Here is a 19,623-nt window from a genome sequence, read left to right on the forward strand (position 1 = left end):
AAATCCTCCCTCTCGGTTTTTTTTAATTTTCCAAAAGAAGGAACAGAGAAGGGGACCAGGTGAGGATATTCCCTTAAAGGCCCAGTCCTCTGTTCTTAACGCTACCTCGCTAATGCGGGAAATGGCGAATAGTATGAAAGAAATATATATATATATATGACAAACAGTTAGAAAGATAAATAGACAGACAGACACACATAGATATAGACAGATAGATAGACAGACTGACACTTGGACGAATGGACAGGCAGGAGTGGTTGGTTGACGGGGGAGTATGCGTTACATAGAACCGGGAAAAACAGACAGAACCAAACACATACAAGCCGGGGCGTGACAGACACATGGACTAGCAAAGACCAGAGAAATATGAAATTCACAGCCATTTAAACCCTTGACTAAGGCGGCAGCGGGTTTAGGTCAAGGGCAGTGAGGCAGTAAGGGTCAGGTCAAACACTTGGACAAGCATATCCAAGGGTCGTACGGACGTGTTTGAGGGCGAGGGATGGTGTGCGTAAGGTATACTTGAAGTGTGTCCTTTCGCTATCCTTCGTTAACGATGGTACTACGCTCTCTCTCTCTCTCTCTCTCTCTCTCTCTCTCTCTCTCTCTCTCTCTCTCTCCCGTTCGCCAGTGTCTCTCTCTCAACCAATAACAGATATTTCTTCTTCCCTTTCTCCCTTACGAGCCGCAACGATCGTCACCCCATCCCCCCATCCTCAACCCGTTTTCTTCGCTCGTACACATCCTCATGAAAAAAAAAAAAAAAAATTCATTTCCCTACGAGAATATAACCCATCAGCACCTCTATAACTCACAGCGTTGACCAGCTCTGGCGCTCTATTGTCATTTGTCATAGAACGCGGCTCTAATCTCCTCTATATATTCCCAAACATCACATACATACATATATATATATATATATATATATATATATATATATATATATATATATATATATATATATATTTCGACGTGTAAATACCCCCCCCACACCCCATTTTCTTTCAAGGTAAACTATCCTATTACCACCACCACCTCCTGAGCCGCCTCAGGTCTATATTCTAACCCCCTGTCTCTTAAGTCTTTCGCCATGACTGGGGGACGCTAAGGCTATATTTTCACGCAACCTGGCTATAATGAATGGTCCAAATCCCGCCGTCATCTCCGTGTATTTCCCGCCATTTGGCTACAGAAATACTCGAGCCTCGATCGGCTATATTTTCACGCCAGTATCTCGCTGGGTGCTATATTACAGCTATATCGCCACTCTCGGTGTGCTATATTACAGCAATATTTCTACTCGTATGCTATATCATAGCTATATTGCCACTCTCGGTGTGCTATATTACAGCAAAATTTCCACTCGTATGCTATATTACAGCAATTGTTCCACTCGTTCTACACCATCTTACAGCAACATTTTTCACTCGTTGTATGCTATATTACAGTAATATTCTACATTCGCTGTATATGACAGTAATATTTTCAGCCACTGTATGCTGTATTAACAACGATGTTTCCACTTGCCGTGTGTGGCACATTACAGTTACAGAGCCTTACTCTGAAGACACAAACACACATTAATGTCTCAGTGTTAGCAACACACACACACACACGATATATATATCTTTTCCTTTCTTTCATACTATTCGCCATTTCCCGCGTTAGCAAGGTAGCGTTAAGAACAGAGGACTGGGCCTCTGAGGGAATATCCTCATCTGGCCTCCTTCTCTGTTCCTTCCTCTGGAAAATTAAAAAAACAAAAACAAGAGGGGAGGATTTCCAGCCCCCCGCTCCCTCCCCTTTTAGTCGCCTTCTACGACACGCAGGGAATACGTGGGAAGTATTCTTTCTCCCCTATATATATATATATATATATATATATATATATATATATATATATATATATATATATATATATATATATATCGGCTTTCGTTCATTACAATATCTTCCCATTAAGCCTTGTTTTCTATACATCTCTTATCTTCCCCATTGACTATTACACTGGCTCTTCACATTAACTATAGCCTATATGCAATATTCTCCCACTATTTAATGCAACACTTCAACTCCCTCCCAACCTCTTTACCCTAAAGCAATATCACTGAATGTATGATCCTCAATACTAAACCCAATATTTAATCTTCCTCCCTTAGATGTCTTGTTATCAGTCTTCCCATTAAACTAAATCAACCCCATTCCCCTTTATCAGCCATTTTACCAGCAACCAATCCCATTATTTTTATCAACCTTTACACTGATATCAAGAGTTTTAACTCCTGTTTATTATTTATCCTGTAAATTATTTATCTCCATCATTCAAAGTGGGAGAAGTTTTAACTCCTGTTTATTATTTAGCCTGTAAATTATTTATCGCTATCATTTAAAGTGGGAGAAGTTTTAACTCCTATTTATTATTTATCCTGTAAATCATTTATCGCCATCATTTAAAGTGGGAGCTCACCTCTTTTATCAATCGTGTTATCATCCACTTTCCCCACTAACTAATAAAACCCATCTTTCCCCATTAACAACATCAAAACCTGATATTCCTCAAGTAACTAGTCCTCCTCCTCCTCCCCCTTCCCCAACCCTCTCCCACCTCATTAATTCCCCCACACCCCCATTAAACACCTTCGAATACTTCCACCCTTTAATGGCTTTTAAACCCTTATCTCCTCCACTAATACTTCTAACTACCCTCTCTCTCTCCCATTAACAGTTTAACATAGCTCTTTATACACTAACTATTGCCATACAGTTCTCCTTATCAATAGTTTCAAAGTCTATCTTCCTCGGCAACTAGTTCACCATCTTATTATCTCGTCTCCCTCTATATACACTGGGGCAATTTTCGATTTCATCACACTCCTCTAACACATAACCGCTCGATCCCATTTACCTCTCACATACCCTCTCCTTCCCATATATATATATATATATATATATATATATATATATATATATATATATATATATATATATATATTCCTATGAGTCCATAGGAATATCTTGATCATGCGCAAAATTGTGATCCTCTCCAATATATATATATATATATATATATATATATATACGTATTCGCCATTTCTCGCATTAACGAGGTAGCGTTACGAACAGAGGACTGAGCCTAAGAGGGGAAAAATCCTCACTCGGTCTCCTTCTCTGTTCCATCTTTTGGAAAAGTAAAACCTGGAAGGGGGGGTTTCCAGGCCCCCCTTCCCCTCCCCCGCTCCGGGAGGCAACAGTAACATCACCACCATAAACAAGGGACAACAGCAGCAACAGTAACATCGCCATCGTTAACAAGGAACAGCGGCACCAACGGGAGCAACAGTAACATCGCCACCGGTAACAAGGAACAGCGGCACCAACAGTAACATCACCACCGTTAACAAGGAACAACGGCACCAACGGGAGCAACAGTAACATCATCACCGTTAACAGGGAACAACGGCACCAACGGGAGCAACAGTAACATCACCACCGTTAACAGGGAACAGCGGCACCAACGGGAGCAACAGTAACATCACCACCGTTAACAGGGAACAGCGGCACCAACGGGAGCAACAGTAACATCATCACCGTTAACAGGGAACAACGGCACCAACAGTAACATCACCACCGTTAACAAGGAACAGAACCACAGCCAATTACAAACGTAAAAAAAAAAACCCATTGCCGCAGCCTAAGTTTGATCTGCTCTCCTCCCCAGTCCCTTTCTCCCCCACTCGTGCCCTTCTCCCCATCCCCACCTTATTCCTCTTTCCTCCCCCACAACCCACGACCGACGCTAATTGGCCCGAGTCTATCTGTCGGCGCTCAAGTCCTGCTGTAAATATCACACAAACACCGGCACTAGCTGGCTGGCTCTCTCTCTCTCTCTCTCTCTCTCTCTCTCTCTCTCTCTCTCTCTCTCTCTCTCTCTCTCTCTCTCTTCTCACCAAATTACCTGATTGCTCTACGACCATTAGGGAAAATAGGGATGAAACTACAATCGATCATGTATTGAAAATACAGCCACTGTATTCTACACGAAGCCAGCCACAGTCGGTAAGAATTATATAGAATCACTTGAAAAAGAAAAAAAAAATAGAAGAAAAAGACATGGCATCATACACAGAGTCGTGGAGAAAATAGAATAAATCGGGAACCAAATTACGATCAGTTTCCAGAGGGCTGCTGCTACACACACACACACACACACACACACACACATTCTCAGGCACAACCATCCATCCCCCCACACACTGCTGCTCTCTCCCTCCCTCCCCCGCATCTTACCTCCAGGCTATATAATCTACCACCCCACCTCCCCTCCCCTACCCCGAACACTGCTCCTCCTCCTTGCCGGCACACGAATCATTCTCTCTCTCTCTCTCTCTCTCTCTCTCTCTCTCTCTCTCTCTCTCTCTCTCTCTCTCTCTCTCTCTCCTGCAAGGTATTATTTTTTTTCTTCTTTCCCACCTGTTTCCCGTCCGGCGTGTTACTGGAGGGAGTGGAGGAGGGAGAGAGAGAGAGAGAGAGAGAGAGAGAGAGAGAGAGAGAGAGAGAGAGAGAGAGAGAGAGAGAGAGAGAGAGAGAGAGAGAGAGAGAGACTGACTTTACCAGCCTTTACATCTGCTTTTGAAAGGACCTCCTCTCTAGGACCTTGGGGGTCTATTTGGTCCGTGCACACATAGGTATGTGGTCTCTCTCTCTCTCTCTCTCCCAGCTGGAGGAGGAAGGGGGTTGCAGAGACCCTACCTAGGGAGGCAGGAGGCAAGGTATACTCACGCATCAGGAGGGATGAGAGGGTAGCGAATGAGGTGTCCCTTGGGGCTGGGCTGACTGCCGTTCCCGATCCAGAAGAACGCATCTGGAAGGAGAAGCAAACACGAGAGGTCAAGACAAATACATTACACAGACCCACACGAGGGGTCAAGACAAATACATCAAATAGGACAAGTCAAGACAATGATGTAAAAACAAGGAGGCAAAACATGTAGGTGTTCGTCAGGACACACACACACACACACACACACACACACACACACACACACACACATATCAACACATTTCCTAATGTTATGATCACTGGCGAACGCGCCTCTCTCAGCCTACACCACAACACGTCTAGCTGGCCTTCCTGACGCACATGTCAGTTGCCCTTCCTCACAGTGTCCTCCTCCTCCTCCTCCTCTTCGTCACCTTCAGTAACCTCAACAACATCCCTCCTCCTCCTCCTCTTCGTCACCTTCAATAACCTCAACAACATCCCTCCTCCTCCTCCTCTTCGTCACCTTCAATAACCTCAACAACATCCCTCCTCCTCCTCCTCCTCCTCTTCGTCACCTTCAATAACCTCAACAACATCCCTCCTCCTCCTCCTATTCGTCACCTTCAATAACCTCAACAACATCCCTCCTCCTCCTCCTCTTCGCCACCTTCAATAACCACAACAACATCCCTCCTCCTCCTCTTCGCCACCTTCAATAACCTCAACAACATCATTCTCCGACTGTCATGTTCATGTATAAATTTCAGAAACTTATTGAAAAAAATAATTATAGTCGTATAATATGCAGTCTTTAAACCCTTCCACAGGCACCTAACTTTTCTACAGTCGTTAGGTATATATTCCCCTGGTATAACTGGCCCCTCTCGTACATCTAGACCCCCTAGTATAATCGGCCCCCTAGTACATCCAGACCCTCTGGTATAAAAAGCCCCCTAGTACATCCAGAACCCCTGGTAAAACCAGTCTCTTAGTACATCCAGACCCCCTGGTATAGCCAGCCCCCCTAGTACATCCAGACCCTCTGGTATAATCAGCCCCCTAGTACATCCAGACCCCCTGGTATAGCCAGCCCCCCTAGTACATCCAGACCCCCTGGCATAACCAACCCCTTAGTACATCCAGACCCTATACTACAATCGCCCTCCCCCTCCTCATCCAACCGGACTCATGGGAAATCCGGACTCAGTATACTTCGGTCCCCTTGGTGTATTCGATCCCCCAAGGTTATATATCCAGTTCCATATCATTCCAGCCATCTGGTATAACCCTTCCCCTCTCCCCTCATATACCCGACCTTCACCTGACCTCTGGTATGCTCTATCCCCCTCCCCTGGCACATACCCACAACCCCTCTCCACAACTTCGTCCACCAATCTACACAATCCCTCACACCTGAGGGCGGGTAACCAACCCCAGGTGTTAGGTAACGAGGAACACCTGTGGGTCACGCTGTGTCACACTCTCGTTACACCACCTGCTTCTAACGAGACCAGAGCACCTGGACCTGTGGTTGTCTACGGGCGATTGTGGTCAACAGGTGGCGCAAACAATGTTGACAACTGGTATATGAAACAGAACAAAAAGAAAAAAATGTTGGAATGGAACCGATTCGCGCGTTGGGATTCGAACCCACATTCAAAAAATATATAAGTAAAGGAACGGATTCACATGTTGGGGATTCGAACCCACGTCATAATGTAGGAGGGAAGGTTATTCTTAACATACCTGCTACTTTCTCCTGCTGCCCACTAACTTCTCCTACATCCTCCATAATCCGTGGCTCCATCCTCATCACCTTTCTAAAATCATCAGTCCCATTTTCTTATCTCCCATTTCCTCTCCGTGTTTATTCTGATTGCTTCTCATCTGTGTGGTCTACCGTTCTAATTGTGTGTCCCGTATGTGTGTGTGTATATATATATATATATATATATATATATATATATATATATATATATATATATATATATATATATATCATCTATAGGGTATCTAACTCCAACATCTGTGTTCCACTTTTCATTCTATTTTTCCCCTCAAACTTTCCAATGCTTCCCGTCCCTCTAACTCTCTCTCTGCCCAACAACTTCCCAGAATCCTCCTCAATCAAATTATCCAGTCAATTTCCCGTGGAACTTTTCCACCTGATGTCCTCTTTAATTCGTCATTATTTACTCCCTCCCTCCTTCCCACATCTCTCTCTCTCTCTCTCTCTCTCTCTCTCTCTCTCTCTCTCTCTCTCTCTCTCTCTCTCTCTCTCCCGTCTCTGCTTTCATCGGCATGTACCTCATCTCTGTTCCATCTTCCGCTTATTTCTCGCTTTATCGTCGTCTTTTCTTTTTTTCCGCTATTTATCAACCCTCACCTCGCTATTTTGTTTAGCTTATTCGCTCTTACCGTCTTTCTATTTTATAGGTATATGATATCGTTTTTTTGATGACTCCTATATTCATCCGTCTTACTTTATGTCTTCATTCGTTATTTTTTTTTTTTTTCTCTTGTGTTATTATGTTGTTATTCATTTTATCTTCCTCTAGCCTCGTCTTGTTCTAAGCTTACCTCCTCCTCTACGTTTCCTTCTGTCCATCTCTCTCTCTCTCTCTCTCTCTCTCTCTCTCTCTCTCTCTCTCTCTATTCCACCCACCCTACCAACCTGTTTCCCCAAAACCCCCCTCTTCTCCGGCCAGTCTCCCCGCGTCGACCAGATCAACTCTACCAAACTTCTTCTCTCTCCTTCCCCAGCCCCCTCCCCCCTGCTCCCTCCCTCCCACTTCCCTCCCCTCATCTTCGTTCCCGTTCTTCATCTCGTGTTTCCTAAATACCTCCCCTCCCCTCCCCTCCCCCTCCATCCATCCATCCCCAACCTCTTATGACCCACAAAATCCATCAACTCTCTCTCTCTCTCTCTCTCTCTCTCTCTCTCTCTCTCTCTCTCTCTCTCTCTCCCCTCACTCTACCCTCACCCCCCCCCCTCTCTCTCTCCACGAGGGTAAAACTTGTGCTAATTGGTGTAATGTTGAACAGTTTGCAGGTATTAAGCTCCTCCTCCGGCATCAAAGGACCAATTTAGTGTTTAATGTGCGCCCTCATCTCTCCTCTCCTCCCTACCACCGCCACCACCTCCTTCCCCACAGACCCCGCTGGACCCGTCAAGTCGTCCCCCACCACCACGGCCAACACCACCTTACATACGCATCCTTCTCTTATCCTATGGCGCTCCTTGAGTGACTCTCATTGTGAGAGAGAGAGAGAGAGAGAGAGAGAGAGAGAGAGAGAGAGAGAGAGAGAGAATTCCTTCGGGTTAAAAAAATCAACAGATGGAATTTTTGGCGCGAAACCACACACACACACACTCTCATGCCGACCACCAGGAGATGAATGGTGTCATCATTTCTCTCTCTGCTGCACCGACCACCACACACACACACACACAGCATCACTAGCATCTGTTGGGTGCCAAGTGGAAAACCAGCCACTACCAGACAGGAAGCAAGGACGACTACAGCAACAGCTACTACTGCTACTACTACTACTACTACCACTACCACTACCACCACTACCACTACTACTACCACTATTACTACTACTACTATACTACCACTACTACTAACACTACTACCACTACTACTACTACTACCACTACTACTGCTACTACTACTACTACTGCTACTACTACTACTACTGCTGCTACTACTACTACTACTACTACTACTACTACTACTACTACTGCTGCTGCTGCTACTACTACTACTACTACTACTAATAATAATAATAATAATAGCAAAATATTCATGTTTGACTTGACGTGAAACCCCGACCCCGAGTCTCGATCTTGAATTCAACTTCGGTGTACAAGTTGCCTTCACCCACAGAACTTCCCCTACGTAACCCAACACTCCCACCACTCTGCTCCTGCCTCCCCACACCAGGCCTGCCCACACTAGACCACACCTTGATATATCATACTATGATCATTATGATATATTAAATCATAATCATATGTACCATATTTTTACACACACACACGCACACACGCACACACACACACACACCAGCCTAAACAAGGTATGTACCTGTTTATCGACCAGCCCAAAGGGGAGGATGAACACCTGGGTTGGGTGTAGGCCAACTGCCACGCGCAGGATTCGAACCCATATATATATATATATATATATATATATATATATATATATATATATATATATATATATATATATATAACGAGTAACTGCTAAAATCATAAGCCTCCTAACAACAATAAAAGCCGGGAAAGAGAACCATCGGCTCAGCTGGGCGCTTCCCGCGCCGCCTCACATTGTCACCTTCGGCTCTCAACGCTACCGAAGAAAACATGAATCAATTTGATCTTCATAATCTAATAACCTCTTCTAATGCAGCGGGAGGGATTCTTGGCGAGCCGGATGGAAGGTAGATGGAGCGAGAGGGAGGGAAGACGCGAGGATGAAATGGATTGAGGGAGATAAGACGGTACGGGCAATGGAGGAAGTGTTGGGGGAGGGAAACCAGTGGACTATGGATCACACAGAAGGTACGAGTGGAGAAATTAATGTTACTTGATGGGGGATATGTGGCGTATGAGAGAGAGAGAGAGAGAGAGAGAGAGAGAGAGAGAGAGAGAGAGAGAGAGAGAGAGAGAGAGAGGGATGGGTAATAATCATCACGGTTCGTTCCAGTTACCAGACCCGCTGGAAAAGTTTTGAACTCCGCCATTGATAAACTTGTTTGTTAAACTTCATGTCTGGAGGCGATATATGTTGCCGAGCCGGGGTGTGTGTGTGTGGGGGAGGGTCCCGTGGTGTAGTATTGGGGGTGCTGAGGTTCGCTGATGGAGTGCTGGGGAGTTGCGTTCCCGTGGTGGAGTGTTGGGGACCAGTGGTGGAGTGTGGGGACCAGTGGTGTAGTGTTGGGGTGCTGAGGTCCACTGGTGGAGTGCGGGGGAGCTGAGTTCCTGAGTTGAAGTGTTGGAGGACCAGTAGTGTGGTGTTGGGGGTGCTAAGGTCTACTGGTGGAGTGATGGGGGACCAGTGGTGGAGCGTTGGGGTCCAGTTGTGGTTAGCGGGATGGGGCTCACTGATGGGGCAATGAGGTCCAGCGGTGGAGTGTTGGGGGAATGGGATCTAATGGAGGAGTACTAGGGACCTGGCTTCAGTGGTGGATTGTTGGGATCTGGGGTCTAATGCTAGAGTGTTGGGGATCTGGGGTCTAATACTGGAGTGTTGGGGATCTGGGGTCTAATGCTGGAGTGTTGGGGATCTGGGATGTAACTATGCTGGGCTGGAGTCCAGTGTTGGAGACATGACACTGGGCTACAGGCACACAGACAAACAAACAAGAGACATAAAGAAAGACAAACATGAAATCAGACACAGACAGACAGACATGAGGACGAGCCACAGACAAGGACACAATCTACAAACATAAAACAAAAACTTGGTAACCAAAAAAGGAGTCAATAATAATAATAATAATAATAATAATAATAATAATAATAATAATAATAATAACTGTGTATTAACACGTCAGGATAGTTCATAATGTTACCAAGTTTGATTAGAAACATCTCCAATCACGTTCTCTCGTAACCTGGAAGCCAGGTGGATCCCACTCTTATGATTAGAAATAGATTATGAAAGATTAGAGCTAGGTGATCAGCCCTGGATCCGCTAATCACTTGGGAACGGACCAGATTACCGAGTAAAGGTTGCCTCTCTCTCTCTCTCTCTCTCTCTCTCTCTCTCTCTCTCTCTCTCTCTCTCTCTCTCTCTCTCTCTCTCTCCCCACTATAGAACAACGAATTAATGAGTTCGTAGGACACTATTAATACGAAGAACAAATTCAACCGTTCGATTATGTTTATTTTCTTTTCTCTCTTGACATCAACAGAAAAAAAAATTCATGTGGGGTGACTTGGCAAGGTGAGGCAGTGCAAGGTTTAAGTAAACAACAACTATGGATGAGGGAAGAGTAGGAGTGTCTGGAAATGTATATTGGTGTTGAATGGACTTCAAAAAAAAAAATAAAAAAAAAAGACAAAGTTGGGATGATTCAAGGGAGGTTACTTTCTCGGGAGTCAGAACTATGGAATTAATGTAGTTGCTGAAGAGCAAGAAGATAACGACAGGGTTACTACCAACAGCAGAGAGAGAGAGAGAGAGAGAGAGAGAGAGAAGAGGAAGGAGAGGAGAGTACAATTACCATCCATAGTTTCATCACGCCACAACAGTCAGCCTCTTTGACCACAACAGCATAACCCCCTTGGGAGGCGGGCCAAATGACATTGTGACCTATAATAACCCGACCCGTAACAGGCCATGACACAGGCCAACGCGGGAAATCCTACGGAACGAAGGGTTGTAACCGTCGCGGTACTTGTTAAAAGGGTCGTTAACGGTGTGCTGAATGGGGTGAGTGGGTGGAGGAGGAGATGGTTGTTGTGGTGGTGGTGGTTTGAGGCCGCCAACCCCCAACCACCCCACCCCCCCCTTTCCATCATCAACTACACCAAACTACTTAACGGTGGTACAAGACTATACGTAGAAATTATTTTTCTTTTTTTTTTCCCTTTTTTTTTAATACACCGGGAACCATACAAGTCTATGAAGAGCGCCCGCGCGCTCCTTTGAGAGGAGAGACTCTTTCATCTGGGATATTATTTTTCCCCCTCCTCTCCTCATACCTGAAATCTGAGGTTCCGAATGTAATCCCTGTTTGAGAAAGTCCCTAAACAGGATTTATCCCGAGTGGGGAAGCGAGGGTAGTGGGCGCGCTCTCCCGTAGACTTCACACAAAGTTTCCCTTTCATTTCGTTCCCCACAAATCCATTTCTCATCTCCAGATGAGAGTGCAAAAAGGGGGGGAGGAAGGGACAGCGAATGCAGAAGAGGTGGTGTGCGTCGTCGTCCCCCCGCGATGGTCTTGCTAATAGGGATGAAAGCCACGTTCGAATTAAACGGTCAAAATCGACCTAACGTGAATCAAGCGGTTCGACATCCTCTTCCCTCCCTCCCTCCTTTTCCAGCGCGCTAAGAGGCGATGATCGATGTCTCAAGCTCCCCGAACGAACCCTAAAGACGCATTATCTGCCACTTTTGTCAGCTTCCCGCCATAACGGTGCGCCGCTGGGGTAAGTTAATCACCAAACTCTTTAATGAGCCAGCCTTAAAAAAAAAAAAACTATCCCCCCCCCTCTCTCTCTCTCTCTCTCCCCTAAAATCACTTAAATGGTGAGCCCTTAAAACATCCGTTTAAGGCAACAACCACTCCTCCTCCTCCTCCGCCGCGAATCCTTACGTTCGTGTCTTAAGGCCGCCCCGCTGGATCCACCACACCGTGTTCCCGCGCGCGCCAAAGCTCTCCCGGTTCTTGTAACGGATTTGTAATAACCGTTAGGGAAGACCGACCTCCCAACCCCCTCCCCCCGCTTTCCACCACACCCGTGATTTAAATTCTATCTTTCAGCTCCATTAGTCTGATTACGCGGGCGCGTTCTCTTTAAGTTTTCGGCGGGATCGTCCCGTATGAGCGGGTTTTCTCCTCCTCTTTTTTTTTCTCCCCCCCCCCCTTAAAGAGTATAAGAGGCCGACGAAGGAGAGAGAGAGAGAGAGAGAGAGAGAGAGAGAGTTCTCTCTCTCTCTCTATCTCTCTTCGCTTAGTCCATCTTCGCGTTCTCTCTCTCTCTCTCTCTCTCTCTCTCTCTCTCTCTCTCTCTCTCTCTCTCTTTTATATGTATATATATGTAAAGAGTTCCTCCACGGGTGAGTTCTTAGATGTCTCGAGTTCAAAGATAGACTCACTCTCACTCTCTCTCTTTCTCTCGAAAAAAAAGGGGGGGTTTCCCCGGGAGATGTGTTTTCCCACATTTTCTGACGTGATCTGTTGCTGCTGTTGCTGCTGCTGCCTGCATCCTCGAACAGGTAGGATGTACACGGGTGCTGCTGAAGGTGGTATTTACGAAGCTCTTCTTTTTCATTTTCCAGGAGGTTTGGCTCAGTGTGTGTGTGTGGGCGCAGTGTGCGCGCTCCGCCGCCTTTCGTCCGAAGGAGGGTGTTCAGGGGATCGATTCTAAGACACACTCACACTGCAGAGTAATCTTGACCTCTTGAACACGACGGCACGACACTTGAACACGACGGCACGACACTTGAACCCTTGAGCACGACCCTTTAACACCAAGACACGACCCTTGAGCACCAAGGCACGACCCTTGAACACCAAGGCACGACCCTTGAACACCAAGGCACGACCCTTCAACACGAAGGCACGATCCCTGAGCACGACGGTACGATCCTTGAGCACGACGGTACGATCCTTGAGCACGACGGTACGATCCTTGAGCACGATGGCACGATTCTTGGGTATGACGAACTTGACCCCTGACCTGACCTTTATAAAGGGCCAGGTTTCAAAGGTCAATAGGTTATCATATCCAAGAGTCGCGCCCCCATATTGAAGGAGTTACAATAAGGCCCAGCCATCAGTTCCCTCACCACTAAGGATGAGTTTCCGTTGTCACGATTCCCCCCCAAAGCCGTTTTCCTCAAAGTCTGCCTCCGTGACGTTACTGTCCTCAGAGCTGACAACTTCATAAAGCTCTCCTCGGTGACGTCATGGGGAGAGGGCGGTTCATCGAGCGCAAGAGGGGGCGTATCAGTCAGGCGATTCATAGGTCATCACATACTGATCAATATATACCATATCTTCCCAAACCGGTTGTGACCTCTGAAGGAGACATTATCTTTCTGTACGACGGCAAACATTGCCCACTTGACACAAAATAAATGTTGCTAAATATCGATAATGGTGTTTACTGAAACCACACAAACAATATCTACCCGTCGATTTCCCTTTTAATCACCAGCATCATTACCGTTTACCTTAGGTAGATAAAGTAAATATAAACTATTTATGGGAGCTGATCTATAAGGGATCCAGCTGATCTATAAGGGATCCAGATGATCTATAAGGGATCCAAATGATCTATAAGGGATCCAGATGATCTATAAGGGATCCAGATGATCTATTAGGGATCCAGACAACTGATCTATAAGGAATCCAGATGATCTATAGGGTATCCATCTGATCTATAAGCGATCCAGCTGATCTATAAGGGATCCAACTGATTTACAAGCGATTCAGCTGATCTATAAGGGATCCAGCTAATCTATAAGGGATCCAACTGATCTATAAGAGACTGGGATCTCCAAATACCAACTCTGATAACTTGCATTACTTGAGAGCGTTGCCTCATTAAGACGGAATACCAGCCCAGCAGTATCAACTTTATGAGAAGCAATACCACCTATAAGGGTGCCGTATATACTCTATGGAGAGGCAGTACCACCTCCACAAGAGACAGAACATACTCTATGAGAGGCAGTACCACCTTTATATGAGACAGTACATACGCTATGAGAGGCAGCACGCACTCTATGAAAGGCAGTAGCTACTCTATGAGAGGCAGTACCTACTCTATGAGAGGCAGCACAGACTCTTATGAGAGGCAGTACCTACTCCCTAAGCATCAAACCCATCTGGAGTCACAGGGAGTAGGAAGGGAGGCGACGAGGCAGCAGCGGGCGGACGTGGAGAGGCGAGGAGACCACAAAAGCCTTTCGACACAAAGGGTGGCGCGCCCCTCGGACCTCGGTGCTGCAGGAACAGGAGAGAGAGAGAGAGAGAGAGAGAGAGAGAGAGAGAGAGAGAGAGAGAGAGAGAGAGAGAGAGAGAGAGAGAGAGAGAGAGACGAAGGGATGGTGAAAGAGGAACACAAGGGGGAAGAAAGAAAACTCTAGAAAAGAATGGGAATAGGATAATGGAGGGAGAGAGAGAGAGAGAGAGAGAGAGAGAGAGAGAGAGAGAGAGAGAGAGAGAGAGAGAGAGAGAGTGTGTTGGGAACCTGGTGAAAGGTGGTGGACAGGTGGGCCTGCACTGGAGGCTGGAGGAGCAGAAGAAGAAGAAGAAGAAGAAGAAGAAGAAGAAGAAGAAGAAGAAGAGGAAGAGGAGGAGGAGGAGGAGGAGGAGGAGGAGTAGAAGAAGAAGAAGAAGAAGAAGAAGAAGAAGAAGAAGAAGAAGAAGAAGAAGAAGAGGAGGAGGAGGAGGAGGAGTAGAAGGAAATGAAGAGGAAGAAGAAACATATTATCATGAGCAATGAAAGCAGAACACTGGCCAGGAGGAGAGGGACGACACCATCATAAAACAGACTGGAAACCTCCAACATTGGCCGGCGTCTCCATCATCACCTCCACCGTACGTACTCAACAGGATCTACTACCTTACCTTGACTCGTCGCGATCGACATGGCCTGGGGAGAGCGACCTCGCTAGAATACACGAAAATGCATAACGAGAATGTCTGTCGTTTCGTATCTGACCTACGAAAATCCTCCAAAAGACTAAATGAAAAAAAAAAAATAAAGATAAAATAGAAGAAGGAAAATGGGTCTGGACGACCTGAAGAAGCATATATGCCTAATAAGACTCGAAGTCACTCGGGCCTTAGAGACTGAAGGAATAGGAAAAAAACACAATGTCCTCCTTCCTACGGAGGGAGACCTCCTGAGTAGCTATTAGTGTAAGTACAACTTAAGATCAAAGACTTAGAGAGAGAGAGAGAGAGAGAGAGAGAGAGAGAGAGAGAGAGAGAGAGAGAGAGAGAGAGAGAGAGAGAGAGAGAGAATTTTCCCAGCACAAGGCGTTGAAGTCAAGAGGGGAGGTTGTGGCCAGGGGTCTCCCGCGGGCGGCCTGGCCTCGCCACGTCAAACAACCCCCCAAGTTTGAAAAAAAAAAACCCTCCACCACTGACCGGGGCAAGAGCGCTACACACCACCAGTCAAGAGGACACCTGTGGCGGAGGACTACACCACACCACCTGCAGGAGCCTGGTACACCTGTGAGAACAGCAGGTGGGTGACCGACCTACCTTGCCGTGGAAGAAAGAGGACTGTCATGGTACCATCGGAAGGACGCCATGAAAAGAACAGGGACAGAGAGGATAGAAATGTCCGGGCAAGTGCGCCTTAACATTGTTGAATATATATATAGAAATGTGGTTAGCGTTGCTGACCATGGTTCACGGCCAATGTCAGCTGTAGACCCAGCCCTCGGGGCATGGTCCATAAATGAGGTGTATATGGGTATATACACCTCACAGTAGACATGGTACACCTATGTAAAGGTTAAGGGATGAGGCAACACGAGTGTGGAACTCACTCTCTCTCCCCGTGACACATAGTCATACACACCACGAGACAAGATTAGTCACTACATCCACGTTATCATTCTTCCCACACTCACCCACACCTTCCATCACCCTGGTCTTCCACGCCTTCCACCACACCACAGCGGTTACAAGTGAAGACAAGTGTAATGCAACATCGCCCACTCTCTCTCTCTCTCTCTCCCTCTTACTCTACCGATCAAAATCGTTTATCTCACACACACACACACACACAGGCCCTCCCACCCACCCACCTCTCTCCAACCATCATCACATGGACCTTATCTGACGACTCGGGAAGGAGATTACTCCACCGTTCTCACCACCATCACTTCCTGCGGCTGGAGATCCCTCGTCCCCGAGTTACAATTCGGTACTACGGCGGTAAAGACCCCATCCGACCCTCGCACACACCATCACGTGACCAGATGTGCGTCGCGACCGTTTGTAAACATCATCAAAAGACAGTCACAGTGGAGTGTCAACAGTGTTTATGTGAAGGCTGTTTAATCCCTCCCTCTTTTATCTCCCCACCCACCACCACCACCCACTGTCCATGTATTGTTTACAATCTCTAATATATTCTAAACCTTAAGTTTGCAGCTGATTCATGAAGCCGTTAATCATGACCATTTTCATTATGATCATTAACATATAACACAAAGTGTAAAACTCCCTCCCCGTACAGTCCATATCGCTCATCACACACACACACACACACACACACACACACACACATTGCCCATGAGTTAGCACGGGCGTACCGAGGTCATGCCCACATGCCTTGGTGACCTGGGTGCGGAAGTCGGTCCACAGGCAATACCAGCTGTTCATCCTCCTCTCTAGGCCAAATAAACTGGCATCTGGCTTAGACTGCGCGTGTGTGTGTGTGTGTGTGTGTGTGTGTGTGTGTGTGTGTGTGTGTACAAACATGGGAATAAAGACATGAAAACCATACATTACGTTACGAGACGAGGGTAACACCAGTGTGTCCAACACTCTCTCTCTCTCTCTCCACGTAACGCGTCACCACAAGCAGTAGTCACACACACACACACACACACACACACACACACCACAGTGAGGAGGTGGCTGCCACACACACACACACACACACACACACCACAGTGAGGAGGTGGCTGCCACACACACACACACCGGTGAGGAGGTGGGTACCAGCGTGGTGGGCTGGCCTTACCTGGGCCGATCCCGTCGTAGGTGAAGTCCTCGATGTAGAGCTTGTCCTCGTCCACGGCCCACACCTTGCCCGAGACGTTGTGCTGCAGCGTGCGCAGCTGCCCGATGTACGCGCCCCGCCGCCGGTCCCTCGTCAACCCGTGCGCTCCTGCGGGGAGGAAGACAGAGTACACGACCGTTACTGGCAGTTGAGGTGCAATGGAGGTGCAGGTGAGGGGGTGGTACAGTGTGTGTGTTACTAGGGCGGGGATGTAAGGAGGCACAGTACACAGTTACTAGGGGAGGGGGTGTTGAGGCACAGCACATAGTTACTAGGGGAGGGGGGTGTTGAGGCGCAGTACACAGTTACTAGGGGAGGGGGTTGTTGAGGCACAGTACACAGTTACTGGGGGAGGGGGTTGTTGAGGCGCAGTACACAGTTACTGGGGGAAGTGGTGTAGGTATGAACAGTACACAGTTACTGGGGGAAGTGGTGTAGGTATGAACAGTACACAGTTACTGGGGGAAGGGGTGTAGGTATGAACAGTACACAGTTACTGGGGGAAGGGGTGTAGAGGCATACTACACAATTACTGGGGAGGTGTGTAGGTATGAACAGTACACAGTTACTAGGGGAGGGGGTTGTTGAGGCACAGTACACAGTTACTGGGGGAAGTGGTGTAGGTATGAACAGTACACAGTTACTGGGGGAGGGGGTATAGGTATGAACAGTACACAGTTACTAGGGGAGGGGGTTGTTGAGGCACAGTACACAGTTACTGGGGGGGTGGGGTAGGTATGAACAGTACACAGTTACTGGGGGGGGGTGTTATAGGTATGAACAGTACACAGTTACTGGGGGGGGTGTTATAGGTATGAACAGTACACAGTTACTGGGGGAGGTGGTGTAGGTATGCACAGTACACAGTTACTGGGGGGGTGTTATAGGTATGAACAGTACACAGTTACTGGAGGAAGTGGTGTAGGTATGCACAGTACACAGTTACTGGGGGGTATAGGTATGCACAGTACACAGTTACTGGGGGAGGGGGTGTAGGTATCAACAGTACACAGTTGCTGGGGGTGTGGTGTAGGTATGAACAGTACACAGTTACTGGAGGAGGGGGCGAAGTTAAGGGAAGAGGCGGCACAGTGCACACATATTACTGGGGACGGGGAGGAAACAGGCATGCACAGTACACAGTTACTGGTGGGGGAGAGGAGGAGGAGGAGGAGGTGGTGTTGTTGAAGCAGATGAAATGGGGGGTAGATTGATGATGGAGGACACAGGGCCTCGTATTTCGCTGGAGACGTGTATGAAGGGAAAGGGGGGGATGGAAGGGGGTGTGGGGAAGAAGGGGATGATGAAGGGGAGGGGAGACGAGAGCATTGATGGAGAGATACAGACGTGGCGGGCGAGACCTCGCTCAAATCTCTCTAGAGACAGCAATACATTTCCCACCATATGCAATGGTAACTACATGATCTACTGAACAATCTGCGTGGAACTATAATCACAAGGATATCTCAGGGGTTTTAATCACAATGACAGGTATATCTCTGGGGTTTAAATAATAATAACAATACTACTACTACTACTACTACTACTACTACTACTAATAATAATAGACAGGAATATCTCAGGGGTTTTAATCACAATGACAGGTATATCTCTGGGGTTTAAATAATAATAATAATAATAATAATAATAATAATAATAATAATAATAAATAAAATAAATAAATAATGTTAAAAGACAGGAATATCTCTGGGGTTTTAATCATAATGACAAGAATATCTCTGGGGTTTTAATCATGATGACGGGACTATCTCTGGGGTTTTAATTACGACGGGAATATCTCTAGGAGTTACATTATAATCACAAGATTACCTTCAACGATCATAATACAATTAGCCTCCAAGAATATCTTCAGAGTTTTAATATAATCATCCAAAGATCATCAGGGGGTTAACACTATGCCAAGAATATCCCAGAGGGATCTAAATACAACTATAAGAATATCCCGGGAGGTTTAAATACAACTATAAGAATATCTCTAAGGTTAAATACAATCCTAAGAATATCCCCGGGGTTTCAATACAACTACAAGAATATCTCTGGGGGCTTAAATACAATCCTAAGAATATCCCTGGGGAGTTCAATACAACCACATGTATATCTCCAGAGGAGTTCAATCTAACCACATGAATCCCCGGGGGTTCAATATACCCACATGAATATCTCGGCGGGTTCAATACAACCACGTGAATATCCTCCGGGGGGGTTCAATACACCCACGTGAATATCTCTGGGGGACACTTTAAAGAAGACTCTTCACGATTCGTAGATTCGTTGGTTATAACTTGGACATGACCCCTGGTAATTAATTATTGGTCCCCGATCCCCAAACAACCTTCCAACCACCAAA

The 19,623-nt window shown here is 46.5% G+C and overlaps 1 protein-coding gene across 1 annotated transcript in view; it reads right to left on the reverse strand.

Annotated features, from left to right (window-relative positions):
* The window catches only part of LOC139766621 (protein Skeletor, isoforms B/C), a 295,127-nt gene that overhangs the window by 85,513 nt on the left and 189,991 nt on the right, over positions 1-19,623 (reverse strand). Inside the window, exons 2-3 of the mRNA XM_071695486.1 lie at positions 17,217-17,363; positions 4,780-4,861 (exon numbers count right to left, since the gene is read on the reverse strand). Coding sequence (XP_071551587.1) covers positions 4,780-4,861; positions 17,217-17,363 — 229 coding nt within the window. The remainder of the gene's footprint in view (positions 1-4,779; positions 4,862-17,216; positions 17,364-19,623) is intronic.

The sequence above is a fragment of the Panulirus ornatus genome, chromosome 58, assembly GCF_036320965.1.
Source record: "Panulirus ornatus isolate Po-2019 chromosome 58, ASM3632096v1, whole genome shotgun sequence".
Taxonomy (NCBI): Eukaryota; Metazoa; Arthropoda; class Malacostraca; order Decapoda; family Palinuridae; genus Panulirus; species Panulirus ornatus.